We start from the raw sequence: 16084 nt of genomic DNA, 5'->3' as shown, positions 1-16084 counted from the left end.
ATGAGCTTAAATGACATAGGTGTATCTAGGTCTGAGCTGAGACCTTTACCAGCTGTTCTTCCAGCAGTTCTGTTGCATTACTCATTTTATAGCACATCCTAAGAAGAAAGTCTTCAATGCACAAATAATAAAGTGATAAAGCACAAATCCTTGCCTTCCAGGAAGGTTTGCATGGGAGTTAGAGCTGTTTCTTTTCATAAGGATAAGCATTTGGGGTTGACCTACCTAATAGCTTACTTCTAATCAAATCTAATGAACAGAAAGAGCTGAAAAGCCCAAAAGAAGTAAAAAAGACAAGTAATTGGCTGTAGAGTTAACCATGCCAGAAACAATCTTTCTCCTCAAAGGGTAAAGAAGTTTTTCAGTAACAGCTGAAAACAGAGAATTAGACAACAAAAACCTGCTCACTCTTTGTTGCAGCTCTTAAAAGGGGCTCCATGATATTCCAGAAAGATTATTATTGCTGCCACCTCCCTACTCTCTATATTTCTTCCTGCCATATTTAAACAGAGAAACAGTCACCTGCTGAAATCAATACTGCAAACCCAAGATAATGCCAGCTATTTTCAGTAGGAACAATACCATCACATTCTTAGTCACCTTCCAGAAATCTTCTGACTGGTAGAAAGAAAATCCACTCATGTTTCACAGCTACAATCAAACTTCTATGCAGAAGATCACTATTCACAGAATCACAGAACAGTAGGAGCTGGAAGGGACCTCTGGAGACCAGCAAGTCCAACCCCCTGCCCCTCTAGGAGAGGTAGGCTCTCCTAGAGAAGATCACACAGGAAGGGGTTCAGATGAGTTTTCAATGTCTCCAGAGATGGAGACTCCACCACCTCTCTGGGCAGCCTGCTCCAGTGCTTCATCACCCTTAAATTAAACAAGTTTCTCCTTGTGTCTAGATGGAACTTCTTATGTCCAAGTTTCAGGACATTCCATTTAATGGTCACATTAATTCACTGATTACAAGATAACTTCATGTCCCAGGCCATCTGTCTGTCCAGAGTGTTGCACCATACTACAACTTCCAAGGTGGGATGAAATAACTTTGGTGAGTTTTATCCTTCCCCCTGTAGTATCTTAAAATATAAATATTGGATGCAGTTGCAAATTGAAACTGTAGTAGGGTTCACAGGACCACAGGGTTGGAAGGGATCTCTGAGGATCTTCGAGTCCAATCCCCCTGCCAGAGCAGAAACATAGAATTCAGAGCAGGTCCTACAGGAATACATCCAGACAGGACTGGAAAGGGTCCAGAGGAGACTCCACAACCTCTCTGTGGAACCTGTTCCAGTACTCTGTGACCCTTACAGTAAAGTTCTTCCTCACATTGAGGTGGAACTTCCTTTACTGTAGTTTACATCCATTGTCCCTTGTCCTATCACAAGGCACAAGTGAGCAGAGGCTGTTCCTGTCCCTTCCTTCCCAACATCCAACCCTAACAACATCACAATATTTTGAAGTTTCTCTCTTTCCTACTGGCACAAGCTAAAGAAAAATTAACTCCAGAGAAAAGAAAGAGCTGATGAGATTTCCTTCATGTCAATAATCCACAGCAAGAATGATGACAGTAGATGTAGATGTTGAAGTTATGCAATCCTTCCATATGGTGACTGTCATAAAGAAAAACTTGAATGGAGCCACCCTGAGTGCAGGTCATCAGCAATGATTTAGATACTAAATATGTCAGAAGAATTTGTGCTTTGACTAGAGGGTATCACAGAACCTTAGTGGTTGGAAGGGACATTCAGAGATCATCAAGTCCAAGTCCCCTGCCAACGCAGGATCACCCAGGGTAGTTTGCACAGAAACACATCCAGGTGGGTTTTGAAGGTCTCCAGAGAAGGAGACTCCACAACCCCTCTGGACAGCCTGCTCCAGGGCTCTGTCACTCTCACTGTAAAGAAGTTTCTCCTCATGTTGAGCTGAAACCTTCTATGTTCCAGTTTGTAGCTGTTGCTTCTTGTCTTATTGTTGTGGACCACTGAAAAGAGATTTGCCCCAGCCACATAACACCCTCCCCTCAGATATTTACAGATGTTGATCAGATCTTCTCTCATCCTTCTCTTCTCCAGACTAAACAGCCCCAGGGCTCTCAGTTTTGCTTCATAGGGGAAATGCTCAAGTACCCCAGTCATCCTCGTGGCTCTCTGCTGGACCCTCTCCAGCAGGTCCCTGTCTCTCTTGAACTGGGGAGCCCAAAATTGGACACAGTATCCCAGGTATGGTCTCACTAGGGCAGAGCAGAGATGGAGAAGAACCTCCCCTTCCTGGTATACCAGGTCTGCAGAAGCTTAAACTATCATGTTGTGCAGAAATTGAAAACTACATCTCTGTTGGACTTGTTCACACATGCAGACAGCCTGTTTGCCTCAGCAAGTGTAGCTAACAGAGAGAACATTCCAAAAATATGTGTTTCAGCTTCTGCACTTTGCATAAAAAGTAGTCTTGTGTTTTGGTCTAGTGAATCTGTCAAAAAAAGAAAGAAGTACTTAGATGAATATTGGTATGAATAAGTTCCCATTTAATCACGCTGCATGCTTCCATCACTCAACAAGCTTCAGAACTAGTACTCAGATGGTTAGTTTCCAAAATGTCATTGCTGCCATCCTTGCATCATCTTTGCAGCTGGGAAGAATCAGCTCTGAGTTTGCAAACACAATAATAACAACTTTTCTTCTTATTGTTTCTCCATAAACAAGTATTTAATGATCTCTGTGTTAAAGCCACCTCGATGGAACAAGCTGTCAGGTTACCCAAACCATGTTAGTCACCTTAACCTTTCTTTTATGACATCTGTGCACATTCAGAGAGGAAAAGAATGGCCCATTCACCTGCTTCAGGCTGCAAAACTGGGCTGCCAAGTCAGATCTTACATCCCTGACCAGGCCTTCCAGTATCTGAAGAGGACTACAAGAAAGCTGGGGAGGGACTTTTAACAAGGGCTTGTAGTGACAGGATGAGAGGGAATGGATTGGAGCTTGAGAAGGGGAGATTCAGACTGGAGATTAGGAAGATATTCTGTCCAGTGAGGGTGGTGAGACACTGGAACAGGTTGCCCAGGGATGCTGTGGATATTCCCTTCCTGGAGATATTCAAGGCCAGGTTGGATGAGGCCTTGAGCAACCTGGGCTAGTGGAAGGTGTCCCTGCCTATGGCAGGGTGGCTGGAACTTGATGATCTTTTAGGTACCTTCCAGCCCAAACCATTCTATGATGATTCCATGATCATCTGATGGACTCTGAGCTCTCTGGCAGTTTGGCATGTCTAAAGTCAATAAGAGGCAAGACAAAAGCTGTCTTAAGGCAGACATAGCAGTGTCCATGTGCTCAGCATCTACAAGCTGCAAACTGTTGTATATGAAGTCTTTCAGATGAAACATAAATGCAAGAGAAGTGAGAATCACAGTTCCATAAGTCATGAGAGTACTGTACTTCTCAGAGGTCTCAGCCGAGATACAAGTGATGTATTTTCAGGGCTACAAGCAGAGTTAAACTATCCTGACTCAGACAGCTGGCAAATTATGTGAATAATGAAACCACAATTCCTGAAAGGAGGTTTGAGCTAAGTAGGGGTTGGTCTCCTCTTCCTAGGAACAAGTGATAGGTCAAGAGGAAACGGCCTCAAGCTGCACCAGGGGAGGTTTAGGTTGAAGATTAGAAGCAACTTCTTCCCTGAAAGGGCTCTGAACAACTGGAACAGGCTGCCCAGGGAGGTGGTTGAATCCCCATTCCTGGAAGTGTTTTAAAGAGGCAGAGATGTGGGTTAATACCAGCCTTGAGAATAGTTGAGACTCAATGACTTTAAAGGTTTTTTACAAACAAAACAATTCTGTGAGTCTAAAAAGAGGGGACAACGTTGTACAATCTTCAGTAAGAGAACTGAAAGGTTTAAAGACAACAAGGAGTTGGGGAGAACTCCTGACAACTGTGATACAAAGATCCTTCTGTTCAAAGCCATAGTACACACAAACATACACAAAGTTTTCCCTCTAACCCAAGTGCAATATCTTTCATCAATCTACCACAACAGCCTCAGAAGTGCCACATTAGGAAGCACAGCTTCTTGGCCTGGACCAGTATTATTCTCAGTAGCTCTCATTGTATCCATATGACATGATCACATAGAAACATCTAACTGAAAACATGACAGAAAAAGGCAGAAGCCTGAACATAGAAATATTTCTGCTCTTTGATAATGATCACTGAATTAAACTATTTCACACTTGATTCCTTCTAGGTTCACCAGTTACTTTCAACTCATCTGCCCTTCCTTTACCAAAAAGCAGTTTGAACACTCACAAATCAGTTTCTTTTTCTTATATCAAGTGAAACAGGATTATGTTTGTACAGTTAAAGTAACTTCTGATCTTTGCCAGTAATGCAGTAAAAATACTAATTTCAGTACTTTTAAAAAACATAGAGTGGTATATTTTAAACCCAAAGCTCAAAATATACTCAGATGCATGATCTAACCTGTGACTGGACAGATAAATTACTGTAAGTCCATGCTTTTCCACTTGTCCTTATAAAAAACTAACTGTGCCTTCCAAACCTATTAAGCAACCTCATAGCCTTGCCCTCCCACTCAAATTATCCCATACCTCTCTACTTATATCTACAGATCACACTCCCATTGATGGATAGCCTCAATAAACAGCCTAACAGTCACTGCTCTTTGTCAAATGCTTGTAGGTGTTTGTATGAGGAAATTTACATTCTTCCCTGCACAGACTTCCTGATCAAGCAATATTTCACATGGAAATGGACTTGGCCCTTCTTAAGGAGCACTGGAATATAACACATCATGTCTTCAAATGCCATCACAATATCTCCTTCGCAAACACAAGAGATGCAGGAGTGCTGTGTCAAAACATGATCATTTAAGTCAACTGTACTTCAAAAGACAGTCTTGCATAAACAGCATCTGCCTCCTTTGAAGGATATTTGTTTCTTGAAGCCACAAAGCACACCTTGATTTTCCCTTTGTAGTTCCACAGAACACTTGAAATTATTCAGATCAAGTTTCTCTCAAAAAACAAATCCAAAATTTGCCCAGATTAAAGAACAAAATACTTATTCCTGATATCAGACATTCCATTTTGTCCATTGTATTAGTAGAAGAAACCCATTCTTTGACAGATTCGCCTTGTTTCTTCCTGTTTCATCTATCAGGTTTGAGGGACATTTCAAAGATGATTATTTTTTCAAGGGTCTCTACTACAAAGCTCATTAAAGCAACTACCAGGAGGAACAGCACTGAATGGTACATAACACATCCATAAGCCTTATTCCACCTCACCCCTAAACACAAGAACAGACCACATCGATGAAAAACTTTCCTACAAGAGAAGTCAAACACACACAGCATAGAAACACTGATGTAGAGCATGGAGAAGACTTTGTAACCAGTGTTATCAAGTGCAAGTAAGTATCTACCTACATAGATCAAGCAACTAACTGAAATTTAACAACAACAACAACAACAAAAAGATAAAAGGCACCAAAGTGTTATCAGAGTTTCAATCACTGTAAAGGATGTCAGCCTGCCCTTATACCTCAAGCAGGGTACCATGAGCAAAGTCCTATCTAGGGCAAGTAACCTCCAGGTTAGTTTCGATTGTGTGCCACCTCTACCAGCGTGAATCTCCCTTCCTACAGAGCTTTCTCTACAGCTCCTAAGCCTGACAACAAACCACACTTTGTGACAGGAGGTCTAATGTCACCCCCAGACACCTCAGGAAAGCTAGAAATGCACGTGTGCGACTCCATCTGTTCCCAAAGCTATCTAAGTACAAGTGTGCACACTGAAACAGGTGTTTCAAGTTTTGGCAGCAGAGCAATTTTTAAAACAAAACTGGTATTTTAGATAGGCACTGGCTGGCTTCAGATTTAGCCTAGAAGAAATGAGCATATGCTGTTGAACTGTTCTGTGAGGGCCAGCCACAAACTGTCTACCTCAACATGAAACAAATGTTTTAAGACGAGTAAAGAAGCAGGTTTCTGAAAAGAAAAATTATAATGTGGCCATAACTTCCACGCTCTCTCTCTTTAAAACATATTATTTTCACCTCTACCTGTCAAAAATATAACAAAAAGTTATATGAGATCAAATTTGCTTCCAAACTCTTTAGAGATATCTTTCTAACAAAGCAGGTTAGAGTTTTTTTCTAAAGATTAAAGCAGACTGCAATGCACTTAGCAGATCTTTGGAGCACGGTGCAAAGAACAACAAACATCTTTTTTCCTTCTACATGTATCAAAATGCTCCTCTGCACCATTTGCAAGCCAAATATCAAAGCACTCTTCAGAATCCACACAACAACGAAATCTAAGAGTGGAATAAAGCATGATTATGTTCAAGAGCCAAAAGGAATCTAGTTTCTCTATCGCAATCTCAGCAAGAAGCAAAACACAAAAGACCATGAAGCACCAGAAGCAGTGATTTTGTAAATATCTAGTTCCATAATCTGAGATATGGGAACAACATCACATCTCAAAATTAAGCTGTCAGGATGCCCAGCAGGACAACGTCTCTGGTGAACTACACAACACAGGAGCACTTTGTTTATTTTCTTATTGCAAAATGCTGATCAGGTCCCTAACCCTGAAGAGAGCTGCAATAATAATGGACAGCTGTAACCCAGTAGAGGTCAGTAACGAACCTAACGGGAGCCAGCACCAGATCCAACACTTCCTGGGAGGAAAGGACCTGCATCCTGAGATCTGGTCTTAAAACACTGCCTAACCCCATCATCATCAAGAACATTTCCAGCATCTCTCACCTCAGTACACACAGAACACACCATCTGAAAAGACACTGAAATATTCCAGCCCTCGATGCTACCTCTGTGGATGAAGTTTTTACAGCAAGACAGTACCTATCTGACAACGCCCAGGGCCAGGCTCTCCTTTCATGTGCATTTCTGCCAGGCTTGACATTCACAATACTTACGCATTGCAATAAGGTTTCTTTTCATATCCTTTGTAGTTATTCATGTTCAGAGCCATTTTGCAAACTTCACAGTGGAAACATCCTTTGTGCCAGTACTGTAAAGAAACATAAAGGAGAGTTACTTTTTGATACTGATGTTTTGAAAGCTATTTTAGGCTACAGTAAATGTAAAGCCACAGCCACAGGACAATATTTTGGGCCATGCATTAGAGATCTCTGCAAACAACATCAAAAGAATGACTTTCCAACGCTACCGAAGAAACACTCCCAGAAACATAAATTCCCTGCTGAAGTGGATGTCAAGACCTCCACATTCTGACCTTGGCTGTGCTATTTTAAAGGTAACTGAGGCAGGAGTTTGTCATTTTGCCTCGTTACAGCAAATGACCCGAGCTTGCTAAGAATGCCACCCTCGGAGAAGAAACGCAGCACCCAAGGCGCCCACTGGCTTTTCGGCTGGCTGCACAGCCACTCCATTGAGCACAGCACGCAGTATTTTCCTCCGGTAGCCCGTGCTGCCTCGCCTCTCCGGGGCCACTCGTTTGGCGCATCCATCACAGCCCCCTCATTCATAGTTAGAGATGACCAGCATCACCGAGGACACCCCGAGGGACTGGGCCGTCGTCGCCCCGGCCACCGTCCCCGCCGAGGCGGCCATGGCGTAAGGGGCAAGCAAAACCACCCCTGCTCCGGGAAGCACCGACAACTCCAACCGGGCGAGGGCTGCTGCCAACTTCGGCCCTCAGGGAGCCGGCGTGGGAAGAGGGCCCTGGGCACCCACCGCCAGCCCCCACCGCCGTCACTGCCCGGGCGGGCGCCGCAGAGACTACCCGGTCCGCCGCGGCCGCCGCTAGCCTTGCGCCAGAGCGGTGACACGGCGGCTGTCGCCCGGCGGTGGCGATGCTGGTTCAGAGACTGCCCCCGAGGCGCTATCTTTGCCACCTGCCAGCTCGCCCTCCTCCGCCACCGGCCCGGCTCGGCCCTGCCTTGCCCGCCCCGCCGGAGCCGCAGGGAGAGTGGAGCCGTGGGGGCACACTCGGGAGGTGTCGTCCGCGCCCGCCCGCGCCCCAGCACCTTGTCCAGGCAGTTGACTTTCTCGGTGGGATAGACCACTTTGCCACAGCGGGCGCACTGGGGGTTCATTTTGCGGCTCCTCTTGCGCGGCGGCTCCGGCGGACGAGGCTGCTGCGAAGCGGGATGGGCTGAACGGAGTCTGCGGGCGGCAGATCTACCATCCCCTGCCCTGCCGGGGACACCGGGGGTCCTCAGCGGCTGCCGGCGGACGAGCAGGTCATCGGCGGCGGCTCGGGAGGAAGCGGGGCTCCAGCTGACTGCGGCTCGGCAGCATGTGTGAGTGGGCGGGCGGGGAGCCGCTGCCTGTCGCCCCCGCCCGCTCGCTCGCCGCCCCGCCGCCGCCGCCTCCTCCGAGTGCCTGCGCGCTCGGCTCTCCGCGCCGCGGGCTGGGTGACTCACGCCGAGCTCCGCGCTGCAGCCGCAAGCCAAGCCCACCAGCGCGGCGCGGCCCGCAGCGAGGGAGGGAAGAGGGGAGGGGAGAGAGGACGAGCCCCGCGCCGCAGGCGCCCCGAGGCGGGAAGGCAGGCTGGGCTCCGCGCTGCGCCGCCGCCCGCAGGCACGCAGCAACGCAGGCCGCGCGGCCGCCGCCTCCCGGGCGCACCTGCCCGAGGCACTGGCGCCTTGGCCCAGCGGGAGGGAGAAAGAGAGGGACCGAGGGAGCCGCAGCGTTGCCGGGGCCGCGGACGAGCGCAGCCGTGCCCGACGTTAGGCCCCAGACCGCCGCTCACCGGCAGGTGCCACAGCCAGGCCTGGAGCCACAGCCGCACGGGGCTTTCAATCGGTGCTTGGCGGCGAGCTACGGAAGGCTTGTCCGTGCCCCCAGCTCTGCGTCCGGAGGGTCTTCAGGATAGCTGTCGCTGCCTTTCTGGGGCCGAGGCTCTGCAGGGCGCACTAGGGATCCCTGGGGCCGTCACATCGCAGCCGGAATGAATCCAGCTCTTGGGAACAGGCTCTTAGTGGTTTGCACTTCCCCATCAGTGCTGTGGGAAGGCTACAGCCAGAAGCCTGCATTTTTCCTGAGCTGCGGACTTGTTTAACCAGCAGGGATAAAAGAGGCTCTGAGGAACGCGCTGATGCCAGCACAGAGCTGCTCTTCTTGAGGGCTTGGGGAGCGCAGCTCTGTGAGGCATGCGGCAAGGACAGATTTCTGCACATACTTGGGCGTTATTAAGTAATCAGAATGCAGTCAGCTACACTGGGATACTCGGCTCCAATTCTTCCCTAGCAACGCAACTTTAACGTGCTGCCTGGTTAAAGGCATGGGGAGAAACAGTAATTTTTGTGGAAATTAATAATACACGTGATTAAATGTGAAATACCTAATCAGGCTTTAAATATTACATGACAGAAGTTGCTGAGCTGCTTCTGTCCTCATCTAGACACAAACACCTGACACCCAGTGAAGCTCCTACTGCTGAGATGCTGGCTATGCTGTGGGCAAGAGCAAAGCAGATCTGAAAGCAGTTTGTAAATGCTTAGTGTTGGCTTTAGCTGCCCGGGTGAGTGAGGAGCAAATGGGCAAATTGCTGTCTGGCTCTGCTTCCCTTGCTGCAGGCTGCCGGCTGGGCCAGTGCTAGCCATCTGCAGTTCTCACAAAGCCTGAGTCAGATGGGGTTTGATCATTGTTGGTAACCAAATTAGCTTGGATCGGGAATTTAAGGTTTGCCTTCTCACTCTTCATCACCGACACTGGCATGGTAATTTTTCACAAGAAGTTGAAAACCAGTTTGGCTTCAGTCCGAGGTTTTCCAGAGACAAATACATGCACACACACCCAGCAGTGCCATAGCTTTCCTCTCCTGCTACCCCTGCACCTTACCAATTGCCTTACACTTTTTGTTGAGTGGTCTGACTAGTAAAACGTGGCTTTTATTCAAGGAACCCTGCATGCTAGGCATCAGAGTATGTGCTAAAGGGCACTTGAACAGGAGATAGCCCAAATATTTTTTGCAGGAACTGTTATTTGCTGATCTAGCTACACTCATGACAAGAGCTCCAGGATGGAGGAAACAGCCTCAAGTTGCACCAAGGGAGGTTTGTGGTGCAGAGTAGAAGAAACTTCTTCCCTGAAAGGGTTTTCAACTGTTGGCACAGGCTGCCCAGGGAGGTAGTTGAATCTGATCTCTGAAAGTGTTTCAAAGAGGCAGAGGTGTGGTGCTGACGGACATGGTTTAGCACCAACCTTGGTAGGGTTACATAATGGTTGGACTGGATGACCTTAAAGCTCTTTTCAAACTAAAACCATTTTGTGATCACACCCAGGTTGAATTAAGCCCAGCACACAGAAAAGCAATCTCCATTCTGCAAAGACTACAGTGTAGAGGAGTAGCAAGTCTGTTGTAGGAATCAGGATGAGGACTCAGCTAAATTAGTTTCAGAGGGCAGTGAATGTTACTTGCATGGAAAAAAAAATAAATATGTTAAAGTCTTTCTTAGCTGAAGTGAACCTGAGGGAAGAGGCTCATTAGAAACAACTACAGCCATACAGCCCCCCTAAACCACTTATACAAAAGCCTTGAGACAGAGGCTTCATTCCTGGAAGTTCCTGAGTACTAAAACCACATTCAGAGCCTTCTCCTCAATATGATGGCAAAAATTATTTGGATAGTAGTCTCAATGCTGCAGTGAGTTCTCCCACTGTAGGAAAAGACATCTTCACAGTAAATTGAATAGTTGAGCACCTGTTGAGTGTTCTGGCACTTAAAGTGCATTCCAATATTCACCAGGATGTCAGGATCCTTTTATTAAATTTGATTGTTTTTCTCCACAAGGGAGGAAAAGAGGGTCTGAAACAGCACCTTTCCACAGCACAGAGCTCTTTCCATGCAGCCACTTTTTTTCCCTAGTGTTATTGTAATGACAAGCAGGTTCTTTGGCTCTGTACAAACCAGTAGGAGAGAAAAATCTGCTTCATCCGTGCTTGGAAGAAAGCAATGAAATGTCACTCATCAGTAGCTTTGCTTCTGAGCAATGATACAGTGGTGAAGTCCAGTAAGGGAAAATGCAGCCACCCAGGCTGAGGAGGTGTAAGACAAAGACCACAAAGTACAGAAGGGCTTCAGAAGACTTTAGGCACAGCTGAAGAGCTGTTGCCACAAGTATAGAGACTGTACTAAGTGGTGGACCTCCAGGTCATCTAGATTAGGTGATTCAAAACTGAGCTTCATTGGATTAGAAGACCTTTAAAGGTCACTTACAACCTAAAGCATTTTATGATTCTATGGTTTATTTCAGCAAAGCAAATCAGCAACCACTGCAACTGGTGAGGCAAGTGAGACTGACCTTCTGAGGCAACAGTGTTACAGCATCAGAGGTGTTCAAGGCCAGGCTGGACGGGGACCTTGAGCAGCCAGGTCTGGTGGAAGGTACCCCTGCCCATGGAGATGGGAGGAGGAGGGAGGAAGTTTCCAAACACTGTCAAACTGGGAAGTTATGTTATATTACTGAAATCAACCTGAAAGTATCTTCAGAGAGACAAACCCTGCAGACTTATTTCTGTGGTCATAGGGATCTCTAGTTTAAATGGAGCTCTTCTGAAAGGTTCCTGGTGAACTCTCTCAGCTCCCTTAGGCTCTTTATAACTCATATCTTGTGTTTGTGGTTAAGACCTGTTGGAGCCATCAGGTCATCTTCTAAACGTACTTTAAGGGTTAGGGCTGGGCCAGCTACTGCCTGATGCTCCCCACCAGCCTCTCTGCCTTCCCAAAATGAAGAGAAAGGCAAAAGGCAATAATGGAGAAACGCCATTAGCTTGAGAAAGAAAACTAAAACAACTTTAAAGAAAATAATAACATGAAATAGATACAAACCAATGCCAATCGCAACCCCCTGATGGCAATTAGTCACCATCACTGCTGATGCTGTGGCAGAAATCCCAGGCTGGGACTTCTGCCACAACAAATAGGCAGAATATGGCAAATAGGAACCAGATACAGGAGCTGGATTCTGGATCTAGATTCAGGAGGTCATAGATCAGGATCAACCACAGAATGGACAGAGTCCTCCTCAGGTTGTGGAGTCTCCTTCTCTGGAAATTTCCAAAACCCACCTGGATGTGTTCCTGTGCAACCTGATCTAAGTGAGTCTGCATTAGGAAAGGGTTTGGACTAGATGATCTCTGGACATCCCTTCCAACCCCCGCCACGCTGTGGTTTCCTTTTGTTTAGATGTACCTCCAGTTAACACATTTTGTGAAGAAAACAAAGCAAAAAGCTGGCCGTGGCTCACTGGACAGCTGATGTTTCACTTGCATTGTCATAATTTGGTCATTTTTCTGGAATAAAGATGACAATCTGTTCTTATCCTCTGAGATGCTGTTGTAAAACTAGTATTTGGCTTATCTGACCTTTTTCACATCAGATTTGTTCTTTATCCACTTATAAAAGGTGGTGTAACTAACAGCTTAGCCACATAGTATCTTATTGCTGTAAGCAGCTCGTAAGGTTCTATAGAATCATAGAACTGTTTACAGTTGGTAGAGACCTCTAAGATCATCAAGTCCAGCCTTCAACCTAACCCTTGCCATTAAACCATGTCCCGAAGTGCCATGTCCACACGTTTCGGGAACACCTCCAGGGGCAATGACTCCACCACTACTCTAGGCAGTTTAGAAGACAATAAGAGGGATCTTAAAAACAAGATTCCATTGTGGTCCCCTGCCCCTCAAATTAGAGTCTGGGAGATAATCCAGCCCACTGTGCTTCCCTGCAGACACAGCCTGCTCCAGCAGATAACAGGTGTGATGTCACATTTGAGTTGAAGAATGATTTCATGGTTAAGGCATTGCACTGAGAATTGCAGATGAAGCCTCTGAGCAGCACTGCAATGAACATCAATAATCCTGGAAGCAGCTTGATGAAACTCTGTGGCTGTCCATAATTATATAGGAAGGAAGATTATCAAACCTATGCTGCTTGACACAGGAGCTGCTAGCTTGATTTTGGCCCTTGTGGTGTGAGCTTACATTTAAGCACATAAAAGGAGAAGCTGCATAATTACATTTCAAATAGGAATGATGCAACTTTAATGTGACCTTGTTTAGAGCTACCCAGGGTGCTGTTAGAGAAACCTGCTTTGAAATTCTCCACAGTGAAAGCAGTTTCTGTTCTTTGTAAGCAAGGGTCAGTGGAAGCAGCTTTTCAACTTCAGCTTCAGAAAAGCTAGAACCTAAAGTGAACGTTTTCCTACCAAAACAACCCCAACACTGGTTAGATTTTACTCTTTTCTGTAACAGTCCAAACCCCACTCTCCAATAGAACTTCAATATGCATTTCCAGAATTAGCCAATCTCTTGCTATTCTGATTAACAGTGCAAGGAGATACTAGAACAAAGATGCCTACTTTGTCAACCACAGCAGCATTTTCTGTTCTTAGGATCTGCTTTCTCCACTCAAAAAGTGTGCAGACAGAATTGCATTCCACAATAGCTGTGGGATTAACAGATACATGAAAAAGTAATAACAAAGAGCCAGCCTGACTGCAGAGCTCTCTAGAAAGGGGATTTTACACTCTCAGTATTAAAGTTGCAGTGGAAGCTCCCAGTGCTCAATGCACGGGCTCAGGAACTTCCTTTATTAATAGGTCTTCCACAATACCTGCCTGATATTTTCACTCCAATTTCTTAAGGGAAAAAAAAAAAGCAGGGGAGGGAATAAAATATGTTATCTCTATTGTTTTGAATAGCAAAATCTATCTGCAATAAAGCTTTGTAAAAATGGGCTGGTCACTTGGCTTCTGCTGAACAGAATGTTGTTACCTAGCTCATTTGTGTTTGCCTGAACCTAGATGATTTGTGAGCAGTAAGCAGACTGCAGAGTTCATTCAGGTACAAACCTTAACTGCCTACTCTGCCCTGGTGAGGCCACATCTGGAGTACTGTGTCCAGTTCTCGGGCCTTCAGTTCAAGAAGGACATAGAACTGCTTGAGAGAGTCCAGTGCAGAGCCACAGAGATGAAGAGAATGCAAGATCTCTGTAACGAGCAGAGACTGAGGGAGCTGGGGCTGTGCTGATTGGAAAGCAGGAGCTTGAGGGGTGACCTCATTCATGTTTGTAAAGATGTAACGGGAGAAAGCCAAGAGGCTGGAGCCAGGCTCTGCTAGGTGATGCCCAGCAACAGGACAAGGAGCAATAGGTGGAAGCTGAGGCATAGGAACTTCCATGGAAACATGAGGAGGAATTTTTTACACCATGAGGGTGACAGAACACTGGAACAGGCTGGCCAGGGGGGTTATGGAGTCTCCCTCTCTGGAGATATTCAAGATCTGCCTGGACACATTCCTAATATGTTTTGCAGGAATATAAACATAAGCATCAAAATTTGTATATATAAATGTATACATGAAATATATATTTTAAATAGCTACAAATAGAAAATAAGAATAATATGGGGAGGTTAAACATACATAATATGTATTTGATAGAGGAACTAGTTTTAATGAACAAATAATTGATACAGGACTGAAAAGACATCATCATAGCTCTTGGAGTAGCTAAATGAGAAGATTGTGTTCAGTCAACTCTACTACCATGTGTCAGGAACCAAAACTAGTGGCTTAAACCCAATCCAGAAGTATTTTCAAGCTTTCACCACCACAGGAAACCAATCCAACACAGAAGGACTTTCAGCTATGGAAGGACAGAATGTTAATCACTCATTCTTGTTTAATACCTTCCACTTTTTGTTTGCTATGCTGAGTAAAGCATAAAGTTTCCATATGAAGATGAAATGGAGCCAAAAGTTGTTTTGTTAATTGTAGATATTGTTTACTGCCCTGTGTTTATCCTGAGAACAGAATGGGAATGTGGAGACAATTTAGGTTCTGATCTGGATTTTAAAACCTAATGAGGGCTGTGGTAGCTTTGACTGGAAAGACAACAGCAGCATTATTCAGACTTTTGTCTCCACAACTACTTTCCCATTATTTCCAGAAATAGTAGCCGAGCAGCTTCCTGCCTAAATCAACAGTCCATGTAGATGGGACTTAGTCTGTAAAGCTTCTTAAAATAAGGTTTCCTTTTTCAAAGTGAATGAGATAGTGAAACACAGGAAGGGTTGGGCTGTAATTGGACCGGATCCTTGAATTCCATGTTTTAAGGGGTTACGTGACCAGCTCAGAGTAGCTCAGCAGGCTCGCTCTCTAGATGGCCTGCAAGAGTCCTAAGGAGTGCACTCCCCAGGTACCAAGTGAAATGGCTTCTTGTGGTAAAGACGCAGGGTCATTTGCAAGCCTGACTCTGGTTCCAGAGGAAGCTGCATTCCAACCCTCCTAGCAGGATTTTAAACTCATCTCCTTCACAGGGCAGAGGAGCCCAGCCTCACACATCCAGACTTACATTCCACCTGCACCATGCTTGCATGCAACCCCATGCCACGTCTTCTCTCCCACCCTCTAACCCCACATGCCCAGCACAGCTGGATGGCTCAGGCTGCAGCCACCCTGGGGCATCAGGGAGCGAGAGAGGAGGAGGAGCAGTACAGCATGGCTGCATTGCCAAAAAGAAAGATCAGTCACAGGTGAATTCCTGGAAATATCAGCAAAAGTTCTCTCCAGGAAGATAAGAAGTAAAAGCTCTTCATAGCACAATGCTGGCATTCTATCCAACACATGTTACTTTCTCAAGTTTTCTGCTTTGAACACAGAGACTGTGACCTCCAAGGCTGTTAAATTAAACCTTACAAACCTGTAAAATTACCATCTATAAATACATTTTAAAACCACAATTTGGATATATTCCAGGCTTGGTGATAGTCTTTTCCCAGCAGCAACAACAACATTGGCTTCTGCAGCATTGTTCATGATCCCAGGCTTGCAGAAGATGCTAACAGAGCAAGAGACAGGACTGAGAAAAATCACATTCCTAATATACCTGGAGACAAAGTACTAAAAGCAAAACAAACAGTAAGCTTAGTAAAATGCATCTTGCTTTGGGCTCAGCCCAGATGATTAAAGGACATCACTATGAATTCTGCCTTATGCCTGAATTTTTAGTAGCAGAGCTTCAAAGGCTTGAAAGGTTTGTGTGAAAACAGCTGATGCTGCTCCAGGGCT

General features: G+C 45.6%; 1 protein-coding gene across 3 annotated transcripts in view; it reads right to left on the bottom strand.

Annotated features, from left to right (window-relative positions):
- The window catches only part of NEBL (nebulette), a 274767-nt gene that overhangs the window by 242581 nt on the left and 16102 nt on the right, over positions 1 to 16084 (bottom strand). For 2 of the 3 annotated variants that reach the window (XM_064162528.1, XM_064162529.1), the window contains exons 3-4: positions 8035 to 8203; positions 6961 to 7055 (exon numbers count right to left, since the gene is read on the bottom strand). In XM_064162528.1, coding sequence (XP_064018598.1) covers positions 6961 to 7055; positions 8035 to 8103 — 164 coding nt within the window. In that variant the 5' untranslated portion in view covers positions 8104 to 8203. Of the gene's footprint in view, positions 1 to 6960; positions 7056 to 8034; positions 8442 to 16084 lie in introns of those variants that run through there. The other variant, XM_064162530.1, reaches the window with a different exon arrangement.

This window comes from Pogoniulus pusillus, chromosome 23, assembly GCF_015220805.1.
Source record: "Pogoniulus pusillus isolate bPogPus1 chromosome 23, bPogPus1.pri, whole genome shotgun sequence".
Lineage (NCBI taxonomy): Eukaryota > Metazoa > Chordata > Aves > Piciformes > Lybiidae > Pogoniulus > Pogoniulus pusillus.
Note: the sequence above shows the minus strand (reverse complement) of the source record. Positions and strands in the feature narration are given on the sequence as shown.